Here is a 12130-nt window from a genome sequence, read left to right on the forward strand (position 1 = left end):
TGTAAATATTATCATATGACGTGCTTAATGACCCCTTCTCTCTGTTACATGAATTTTCTCTCATACTCTTGTATGTATGTCATTGTGTGGGAATTTATGTGAACTATATCTTATATGCCTTTCTTTCCTCATGTATGATCCCATTTTGCCCTGTTAGAACTCAGAATTAGGAAATAAAATGTATTCTGTTCTATATCATATGCTAGGGGTTAAATATTTTCATAGAAAAAATCAAATTAAAATAGGAATATCTGTTTAAATTTAAAAGGCTTAAGGCATCCAATACCCTATCCAGAAAAAGATGCTGTACGTTTTGTAAATTTCAAACCTATGCTCGCCACTTACCCATCCAAAAAAAACTAGAGAAACAAAACTTTGAAATAAATGCGATTTACGTGAAAATATCACATTTAGAGATAAATAGCAATCTTCTCTAAGAAAATGCTCCTTTTTAAAAAGAAATATTAATAAAACATACTACATAATGGCTACTCATAAATTGCCAATCTCCATTATCTCACGCATGCTTTTTAACATTTACTGATTAAATGATACCATCACTTTTATGTTAAATATCACAGGTCTTTGACGTTTTTTAAAATATGTAATAAAAATGTCAATGTTTCTCTGGAAACAACTAGTCTGTTTATAGAAAGAATTATTTTAAATTATATATATTTAAATTGCCAAGCACCTATGTAAATACTATATTTTTATATACAATTGAGTAAATTTTGTGATGAATTCAGTTCAGTGATCTTGGTGCCAATGCGCGCACACACACACATTATTTAGAGGAGCACGTGAAGAGATTTCATCTTGCAAGTTTTTAATAGCAAGCGCAGCAAACCCCAAACCACCCGAAGTCACTTGATATTAAATTAGAACATAGGGGGGAAAAAAAGCCTCCCATAATCCTACCCTGAGTACTTTGTCACATAGTAGTTGTCTATGACGTCATAGCTATCACAATCTTAACAACGTTTTCAGCTCTCAAATTTTAAAAGCCACGCCCCCTAGTGTGCCCTGTAATGTGAAACATGGTAACCCCCCCCCCCCCCCTTCACTGTCTTAGTGTTAGTTTAGCATGGCATACACGCACAAGGTAAGAATCAACCATTACTTACTATGACAGAAAAATTGTACTTAACTTTATAAGAAGATGTACAACTGTACATTAAGGCGCGAATATCGAGGGAAACCAAGGGTTCAACACCCCCCCACCCACCCCCCACCCCCCACCCCCACCCCAACGCCATTGACTCGGCTTGGTAGACAATAGCTATTTTATAAGTCAATTTCTAAGCACTTTCAGTTGTAGAATGTTGAGTGTAAATCCCGAGTATAGATTGGACCCCCTGGAAAAATTGTCTGGGGTGGAACCACTCCCCTAGTTCTCTCATGTACAACACTATATATATGTACTTGTGCTTATCCTAACGGTAGCAACCCTCAACATATTCTTAAATAAGGCTTATACAAAACCCATTCTAATGAAGCAGGGTTTATTGACCAAAAGAAAAACATTATTGTAGATCTAAAATCTTTGAACCAACAGATCCCAAATTATAGTGACCAGGCATTTATTATCTGTGAATGTTTGTCCATGAAATTTGATTAGTTTTCAAGAAATGCATATGGTATTTAAAGATGGTACGGATTGGAGTCACCATCAATCTACAGGGACGTTTCACAGATCTCTAGATCGAAGGCGGAAAACCATAATTATTTCTTCTGGTTGTTCATCTCAGTGTCGGCGGTTACAGAAGGGTGCGATTCATACCTCTCCTAAACAAGTGACCAACACATAAATCCTCATTAATTGCCAATATTGATCGGCAATATCTTACATCAAAAGACAGAGATGATTAGATTTATCTCTCTAGTTATTTGTGATATCTAATAGGCAGATTAAAAACTGCAATTTGAAATTTCAGCAACAATGTCGGGTTTTTTTTAAATTTAAAAAAATCGATTTTCCAAGGATTGGACACACACAACATGATTAATCGTTTAAGAGGCATCTAATCATATCAAAATGTTTTGTTCTTTGAAAATAACAATTAATTCAACATTGTGCACATATGATGTAGACAGGTAATCAATAACTGAAGTATAGTAAGGACATCATCACCGCGAACCGTGCACTGCTTCCTTTTGGGAAACTAAACAAAGGCATGATTGTGTTCCATTTATTTTCCTTATAATTATACAGTTCTTAATTGAAAGATTCCATTAACATTTCACAGTTTGTTGCTGGAAATAACGTCCATTTGACTAATTACAAGTTCCTACCCATCAGCTGTATCAAAAAACTTTATACGAAGCACACGTCCAAAGTAAATGAACCAAATACGCATAAAAAATTTAAGTCATTTTCAAATCGATTAAATTCGCCGAATGGATAGAATCCCCAGAAAGGTTCCTTCGTCGGAATGAAATATTTACATTAACATCCCTAATAATGACGCATTAGATAATGCAGTTGTTAAAATTTTATGATTCATAATAAATGAAACGTATCTTATAAACCAGCGATGTGCACGCACACATACATCTATGTAATACTATTGGGACGTGCAATTTGATCATATTTTTTCAGTGTATCGCATTGGCATTGGATTTCTGGAGAACTAACTCTCTCTCTCTCTCTTATAAATATCATCATGTCGATTTTCGGTTCATTCTTAAAAGCTTGAAATATAAGCGCCTGTCCAACAGAATAAGAGATATGCTCTCAACAACAAACGATATCTATGCATATAAAAAAAAAAGAACAATATTAATCAATTATTTAGACAGTTTTACAAACATTTCTTCATTTAAACAATTAATGCAGAACAGATAACCTAACCATAATGAGAAGTATCTTATAAAACAGCGAACGTGCATTTATCTAAGTAATTTTGATATATCTTTTTCAGTATGTCGCATAAGATTTTCTGAAGAAGCTCTTACTGACCTCCCCCCCCCCTCCCTTTTTAAAAATATCTTCACGCTGATTGCCGTTTAATCTTAAAAGCTTTAAATTCAAACGCATGTCCAACTGAATAAATAAAAAAAAAATTAAAAAAAAAAAAATTATCTATGTAAAAAATTAAAGAACACTATTATATAGTTATTTAGACGGTTTTGCAAACAGTTCTTCATATTAACAATAAATACAGGACAGATAACCTAATCAGAAGAGTGTTTTGATCGCGAGGCTGCAGTGGGTGAATCCTTAAAATGTCAAAGCAATTGTGGCCTGATCAATCTACCCAACTTAAGGAATATCATTATTTGAAAATAAGTTCGCTAGTATCGGAAATTGCCAACCGCAATATATATCGCCACGACAGCTGTTCTCCAGTGTTCGTTTGGAATTGTGAAGGTTACCCACACACAAAAAATATCGACAAAGTTAAAACCACTTCTCCCTGACGCCTCTACGAACCATTAAGATAATTAGTTTCGGAGATCTTGTATTGTATTGTACAAATTACATGATGATAGTCGGATCGTGTTCAGATAATACTCCGTAATCACCAAATATACCTCTGTCATCCGGGCCAATATAGGACGTTACCATAACCTGCCATTCCCGCCACTCATGTGGAAAATGTAGAAGGCATCAAAACGGAATTCGAAGGAATATGTTTAATTTCCCTTTTCTTAAGAAATTCAAAGAATAGGACGGTGGTTATTTTAAATAATTAAAGAAGAAACTGGAAGAAGGCTTAAAAGACAATTTGATTGTCATTACGGATATTTCTAAGCAAATTCAGGTTCAGCGAGAATGAGTCCGGTGTTGCGGGCGTTGTTGACGGTACTGCTGTGTTGGGGGGTGGGTACGTCACCCACTCACAGAGATTATTGTGTGATAGGAGCGGGACCAGCGGGCTTACAAATCGGATACTTCCTGAACAAATCACAAAGAAATTATATCATCTTCGAGAAATCTAACATTGCAGGTATTCTGAAATTCACTCACAATATCTAAGTAAAATCAAGCATACTTTTTATATGAAATTTAATTGTTTAATGAAATTTGTAACTAATATTTAAAAATATATCATACAGGATAGACACTGAGCAGGGGCGTAGCCATGGTACTTTTGATGTGAACGCCCTATTAGGCAGGGGGGGGGGGGGGGGGGGGGGGCTTAAGGCCCCAATGGGTAAATTTTAGACGATTTCGATGTGTATATTCGACCCTCCTGAACGCATTTTTCGTACACTTTATAAAATTTGTTACGCATCCATATTCGAGGTCTGTTCTGTTTTTGTACGAAATGCGGAGAAACACTTGTAAAATCTCAAAAATGAGAAAGATAGAGTGGTTTAGACAAACCAAGTAATTAACTGATAGTAGGAGAGGACAAATATAATTGTCATAATTAAATATTGTCTTTCACTACCTTTTGATATTTTAATCCCCCACTCTCTTTCTCTTTCCCTTTTTTTTTTTTTTTTTTAATTTTTGCTGTTGCAAAAATGATATGGACGTTTGTGCATACAAACGTACGCCTGGCTACGCACCTGCACTCGATATATTCTACAGACATCTGATAATTATTATATATATTTCCACTCTCTGGAATGAATTTTTGTAGAAACTCAAGATAAACGACTTTTCATACAGGTTCATTTTTCACCAAATACCCCATTCACAGGAAGTTAATCAGCATTAATAAGATCTACACTGGACGGGAAAACGCAGAGTACAACCTTCGTCATGACTGGAACTCGCTTTTAAGTGATGAAGAGCGCATGCTCTTCAAACATTTCTCCCGCCAAATGTTCCCGCCAGCAGATACCATGGTTACGTGAGTATACTGAGATATGTACATCTGTACTGAAATAAAAGACAAAGGACCTATTTTCAAGAATCTTTCTTATGGTTAAGAGACCAAATTCTGACGGAAATTGCTACTCGCACTTATGACAATCATACAGTCACTGGACTTGTACACACACATGCATGCGCGCGCAGGCGGTTTAATTTAAAGCATAGTTTTTCCACGTATAAAACTTATTCGATTTCTTGTTCATTTAGTGAACAAATTAGAAATTACACGGCGCTCATCAAATAGTAACAGGTGGTAGACACAGGTACAGTAATTGTAAAAGAAGAATCAATTTCATATGATCAATGATGTCCTATTTAATTTGATGGTCTTTTAAAAAAAACCTGCAAATGAATCAGTTTTCAGAATACATATTAAGAAACAAAATTCCACCTTAATTTCATTAAAAAACAAGATGTGTTTGTGAAACACAAATGCCCCCGATAATGGCCAATTCCGAAGATGGCCAAGACCACAAGGGCAAATATCTTGGTACCAGTAGAAAGATCTTGTCAAAAGAAATGCTCATGTACAATATGAAAGCTCTAATATTTACCATTTAGAAGTTATGACCAATGTAAAAAAAAAATTGAAAGTAGGTCAAATGTCAAGGCCAAAAGGTTCAATACCAACGGAAAGGTCTGGTGACAAGGAATACTCATGTGAAATATCAAAGCTCTATCTCTTACTGTTCAAAAGTTATTAGCAAGGTTAAAGTTTTCAAAAAGTAGGTCAAACTCCAAGGTCACGGGGTCAAAAATGTTGGTACCCATGGAAAGGTCTTGTCACAAGGAATACTCATGTGAAATATCAAAGCTCTATCACTTACTGTTCAAAAGTTATTAGCAAGGTTAAAGTTTCAGACAGAATGACAGACAGGACAAAAACAATATGTCCCCCGATCTTCGATCTCGGGGGCATAAAAAGGCATTGAAATGAGATATATAAGTAGAATAGAAGACTTTTTTGTAAGACGGGTAACTGGCTTTACCGGGATAAATTATGAACTGTAAGCTTGTTTTAGAAATTCTAAACCAAGCTGAGTACCCGATGACCTCAAGGAACCTAATGTTAAAATTCTAAGGTTCTTCAAAAAACAAATAGTCTTCATTTTTTCCCTACGATTTCTAGCTTCAGCAACATGTCAGTACCGTATGTATAAACATGAAAACGTTTGTCGTCGTTAAAATTTCGATAAACTTCAAATTCGTAAATTGATATTTTGAGTGTCATTTTTAATGACATTACAGATCTTTAAAAATCAGAAAATATGCTTCGAACTTGCGAGTTTAAGGAAAATATGGTCCGTTGGAGACTAAACCCCTAGACTTTTCATTAAGATCTGAATTTTAATCAGAATTCTGTAAATGTTTGAAATCGGAGTCTGTAGCTAGTTACACGGTCTTTAATCTGTAACTGTTAGCTCAATAATACATGTAGTATGTTAGAATAAAAACCATTTAATATACATTGTAGTATCAATTATTAAAGTGATCCAACATCATACTAGGTCGTTTCTCCGCACAGGAAAAATATTGTACTTTTACATTGATGCAAACTGTATTGCGGTAACGCTACGTACATGTAGCTAATAGAGCGCCCGTACAACGTCAGAAACGTTTAAATACTGTGGAGGAAATTCTGTTGAGGGAAATACACGTGTCACTCTCCCGTGCAACACCCTCTTTCTAGGAAAAATCGATTAATTCTTGAAATATATTCTTTAAACATTAATAGAGGGCAGTAAAAAAAAAATAAGATGCAACACCCCTCCCCCAATTTTTAAAAAAAAGGTCTGGTTTCGTCTTTAAATTAATAATTTTCAATTTAGGATAGCAAAAGTACGATAATAAACTTTATCTTATAAAAATTAAGAGGGAGAAGGATCAACAGACAAGGTCGACTGCGGGACGTAGTTTTATCCTCTCTTGATCTAAGCATATTTACATATATATGCCATAAATGAGGCTTCAAAGGCTTATATATGTATTTACATTTCCAATGTGTTTACCTTCGATCTTTTTACCAACTGAAATGATAGCCATTTCCTCATGAATGTGTTAAATGTGCGCATGAATCTTGATACATGTGAATATAGTAACGACCATCTTTAATGGCTGGGAGTCTTCCGACAGAATTGAAAGTAAATGTAAATATTTAAGATAAACTTCATTTTTGAAAACACGTGAGGTTCACAGCAACACTTCGCACCAACATACTTTTCATACAGCGCGATAGCTCCTTTATATACTCCCTTAAAGTACTTCCTCCCTTAAAGTACTTCCTCCCACCCTCATGGACATCATAGGATATTGGAAAATTAATGGTTTATTTAGATTTATGCATAATAGAAACATAAAATTTGTTGGAGTCTTTTAAGATAGGTATTGTGAAAAATCTTGTTACACATAAACTATTTCAAAAGTCTAAGTTATATGAGAATAATAAATGATATACTTCAAAGTATTGAATCCAAAGGCAATAGTTCTGTCCACTATGCGATATTTCATAGACGTTTTGTATATTTTTTATTTATAAAAAAAACCCAGTTTCCTTAAATTGATTTGAATACTATTATATCGTTATAACCAGTTTTTGTGAATTTTGATAATGCTGTTGAAGGAAAATTGCAGTTTTTGCGAGGTTGATATATGCTTCTGTTTATGTATGTCTCACATCTTAAACAAATGCGATGACCTATATGTTTTATATGATTATTTATTAGTTTTAACGCTAAACAATGGGAATAAATACATTTTCTTTACTTTTATCAGATAATAATGCGAGAATGGAGTTACTTAAATGAACGTTGTTTTCGTTTGTATTAACTTCGGATTTTTCAGCTTGGAAAACTACCCTGACCGTCGATCCTCGCGGAATAGAACATACTACACGTTCAGAATATATTTCAGTTTCATTGTACCAGCACAACTTGATAAAATAAATAGATGAATAAACAAAAAATTAAGGTAGGGATTATTAAACCTTTAAATTTAATGAGAGCTATTTCCGAAGAGTTATCTCCCCTAGCTTAAATATTTCATCTGACAGCTTTTACTAGATGTCTGGTGACATATAATAATATTATTTTTTTTATATAAATCATGAAAAATAATCGTTTTATAATGTTAATCTTTTTACCTTGAGTTTTTTTTTCTTCAGAGAAATTGTTTTTTTTTTCTTCTTCGGTATGAATTTACCATAGGGTTAAATCAGTTGGCAATCATTTTTCAAAAAGATGAGCATTCTAAAAAAAAGTATGGAAAACATTTTCGATGTTGATGCCTTTTAATGTAAAATCAAAAGCTTTAATGTTTACTTTTTCTTTGATGAAAATTATTTCTTGTTCTAATTGTGTACCGGTTTCTCTAATCTCCACATTCCCCGCGCTTGTTAGGCTTACACTTATAAATGACACATGCTGCCAAGAAAAAAATACGGATCATGTTTTGCGGACGATTTGTCACTAATCAACGTACATGTATTTGTTAATTTGTATTTGAATTACATGTACATGTAGTGGTTAATACATGTATGTTATTAGTTTATAGGATTGTTGTTTGTTGTATGGAACGACTCCATTTCCTTGTTGTGTAGGTGAACAGAGTTGGGGTTATGCTAGAAAACAAACTATAGGATCTTATAACATCAAGTCAGCTTGAAGGTGAACAAGATATCTATCACGATAGTGAAACTGGTCCCAATAAATTTACAGATGCATGAAATTATAAAGCGTCAAATTAACATACAATGTAAACCTATATAGCTGAAGATACATTGATCTTTACATTATTTGAAAATGTCATTAATTCAATTATTGCGCGCAGTAATTCAATTAATGCGCGTATGAAATTGATTATTATTTTCCGGCGTCACTTGAATTGATGCGCTTCAATTGAATTATTAAACGCAATAATTGAATTTATGGGCACATCAAATTAATCATTGATCTCATCCACTGAATTGATGCGCACATCAAGGTGATGGAATTATTGCTCCCAAAATTTCATTTGGAGCTCAGTATAAATGATTTAAAGATATCTTTAATTATTTACGACGATTTTGTATAAGAAAATAATGAGCACATAAATTCTTTTAAAGAGAGCAACAATTCAATTAAAGAGATCATAATTCAGTTGCAGATCTGTTGAATTGAAGATAACTATGATCAAATAATTGACCTATCTCTCTCTAAAAGATTTATTGCGCGCACCAATTAAATTAATCATATCATCGATCCAATTGAAGTGGAAAATAAATGAATTATTGCGCACATTCAATTACTGCGCGCATAAATTGAATTATTGCTCGTGTCAGTTGAATTATAGTGTGCATCAATTCAATTGTTGATACCATCAATTCATTTGTGGAGAACAAAAAATTCAAATATATACATGTAGCGCGCATTAATTCAGTAGAATTGTTGATTCTATCAACAATTTAATTAATGCTCAAATCAATTTATATTTGAATATATCATTCACTATTTGAAAAGATCTTTAACTGAATTGTTCGTTCCTCAAATGAATCGATGATATCTTTAAATAATTAGACATATCTTCAATTATTTGAGTTTATGTTAATTTGGCGCTCCATACAAAACATGTATCCCTTTTCCCAGTGGATTGTTCAAATATCCCGTCTGTACATTTGAGTAAACATTACTTGAAAGCATACATGTATCACATTTGTATTTGATAGGTACTTGTAAATATTTCAGCTATTTCAACTATTAACGTCACGACTCAATTTTTAGATACCTTCAATCGTATGCTCGTCATTTCAACTTACCAATTCAATACAATACGGAAATATCCGACATTCATTCTGTGTATGTGAACAAAACCAAGAAAATCGGCATGAAGGACCAGTATGGTAATGAGTACTTATGTCGGTAAGTAGAAAGAAGGGATATTAAAATATGATATTCATAATTTGTTCCTGAACGGTCAAGACTTCTAGAATTCTAGACTGTGCACTCGATCCTTTACAGAGTGGCGATTGTAGCCACTGGTGTATGGAAGCCTCGTGTCCCTGATATTCCTGGACAGGAATTAATGGACGGATACGAGAGTTTGTCATCGAACGCTTCGGACTATGAGGGCAAATCTGTTATGATCCTAGGTACATAAATTTCAAACTATGTTTTCTTAAACAAAACGTTCTTGTAGTATCAGAGTGTACAATGCGTTTATTTCTGTTATGTGTCACGTAGGTCGTGGAAACTCTGCTTTTGAGACCGCGTCTGCGATCTACGACAAGACCAACTTCGTCCACATGGTGGGCAGACATCGCATTCGCCTGGCCTGGGAGACTCACTACGTCGGCGATTTGAGGTAATGGTCAGAGGGTTTCATACTGGTAATACGAGTACTGAACTATTCAACTATTTCTTCTGAATTCCAAATCATACAACACAACATACAAGGTCCTACAGTCTGCTCTGGATATGTTAACATCCGGGGGGACTGACCTGAATTATTCATTATATCCAAAAGTTCAATATAATCGAACCATATCAATAATGTTGCTGGGGATTTATATCACTAGATAGTTTAATATAAACGACTTCAATATACCGGTAAGTGGAGGACACTACAGTAGGTTTACTGTACTCAAAATATGACCACGTCAACTGAAATTACGACAGAAGTTCATTCATACTGCATAACATTTCTGAAACAGCTCTACCATACACAGAGAGCAAGAAAAGGTTGTCTATGTCTAATTGATCATCAGTCATTCTCTGAAGTCAACGATAACGCGATTAATTAGAACATGCTCCAGAGAAAGTGTGATAGACACTCCGCACAATGTGAGACTAATCTTGTTAGTAGCGGCAGGTCGATATTATGAGTACTAATATAATTTCAGTATTAATATTTATGGTATGTATAAAATCTGGAGTTTTTCCACGTAGGGCTGTAAACAACGAGCTGTTGGACACTTATCAGTTAAAATCTCAGGATGGTCTCTTGGAATACGACATAAACGATTACAAGGTTGTCAAGGAGGGGGGAAAGCTGTACCTTCGAGAAAATCTCCCGGACGAGCAGTGGGAGGAGTATGATAATGACCCCCTTCTTACCCCCTACGACAAGATCATCAGATGCCTCGGCTTCCAGTTTGATCCCTTTATTTTCAGAAAGTAATAAGAGTGGCAATAGTGCATTTCTTAATTTAGTAATGAAAACTGAAATTCTCTCTGTACCGACTGCGTGCTAAACTATCACTGCTGCAATCTAACTGGATCAGAAGACTACATGTATGTATGTATGTGTTGTCTCTTATGTACGCCAATTGCTGTTGCAGAATTTCAGATGTGGCAGTCCGGCCATCCCAGAAATACCCTATAATAGATTACGATTACCGCTCCTCTGTGGTGGATGGTCTCTATTTCACAGGAACAATAGCACACTCGCTAGACTTCAGACAGTCAGCAGGGGGCTTCATCCACGGCTTCCGATACTCTGGTAATAGAATCATTAACATGAAAGATCAATGTTTTAATGCTTTTAAGGGAGTAGTATTTAAAAAACAGTAATAATAATTGTTTTGTTGCAGCTCGTGTTCTCTCCAAGATCTTAAACTGGCGATACCATCAAGAAATGTGGCCGTCGGCGATTCTCCCGCTGCACAATTTGTCCTCTGTCATCATCAGAAGAGTGAACGAAGCTTCCGGTCTCTATCAGATGTTCACATATCTATGTGACATTATCCTTGTTGACGAGTTGGTATCAATTCTTTATAGGGAGAACTGGTGTAAACTCTGGCATTTGCGAAATGTTAACATCTTGAGTCTTTATTTTGTAGAAATGAAATGAAGTATGAATACGTAGAAGAATATCCAACTAAACTAATACACAAGTTCCGTGAAGTGACGGGAATAGATCCAGCTAACAGAAAGGTTCTTGTCGTATTATTGCAATATGGTGAGGGGTTCCATGGACCGGAAGAAGACGTGTTCCGAGAAGACAGAGCAGCAAATGATCCGCGGTTTGCAGATCACTCCAATTTCCTCCATCCTGTCATCTATTACTTCGAAGAAATCCCAAAAGGTAGACGTGGTTTAAAACACTATATATATTCTACTCAATCTATCAAAATTTAAGCCAAACCTCAAGAAAATTGCTACAAAGCTAATTACCACTGAAAACAAAGGTTTTTATAGTACAAATAATAGCAATAGTATGTACGTGTTGTTTGCCACGTAAAACCCCGTTCACATGCGCTGATTTACTCACTGGGTGCAAATTTTGCATATATGCAAAAATTGCACCCGTGTGTAAAAGTATATTTGC

At 34.8% G+C, this 12130-nt stretch overlaps 1 protein-coding gene across 4 annotated transcripts in view; it reads left to right on the plus strand.

Annotated features, from left to right (window-relative positions):
• Window positions 1-3512: 3512 nt before the first annotated feature.
• The window catches only part of LOC125669743 (FAD-dependent oxidoreductase domain-containing protein 2-like), a 34004-nt gene continuing 25386 nt past the window's right edge, over window positions 3513-12130 (plus strand). Inside the window, exons 1-9 of one of the 4 annotated variants that reach the window (XM_048904470.2) lie at window positions 3513-3953; window positions 4625-4808; window positions 9586-9723; window positions 9823-9953; window positions 10045-10165; window positions 10750-10977; window positions 11142-11302; window positions 11394-11559; window positions 11643-11887. In XM_048904470.2, coding sequence (XP_048760427.2) covers window positions 3779-3953; window positions 4625-4808; window positions 9586-9723; window positions 9823-9953; window positions 10045-10165; window positions 10750-10977; window positions 11142-11302; window positions 11394-11559; window positions 11643-11887 — 1549 coding nt within the window. In that variant the 5' untranslated portion in view covers window positions 3513-3778. The remainder of the gene's footprint in view (window positions 3954-4624; window positions 4809-9585; window positions 9724-9822; window positions 9954-10044; window positions 10166-10749; window positions 10978-11141; window positions 11303-11393; window positions 11560-11642; window positions 11888-12130) is intronic. The other 3 variants (XM_048904471.2, XM_048904473.2, XM_048904472.2) reach the window with 3 other exon arrangements.

This window comes from Ostrea edulis, chromosome 4, assembly GCF_947568905.1.
Source record: "Ostrea edulis chromosome 4, xbOstEdul1.1, whole genome shotgun sequence".
NCBI lineage: Eukaryota > Metazoa > Mollusca > Bivalvia > Ostreida > Ostreidae > Ostrea > Ostrea edulis.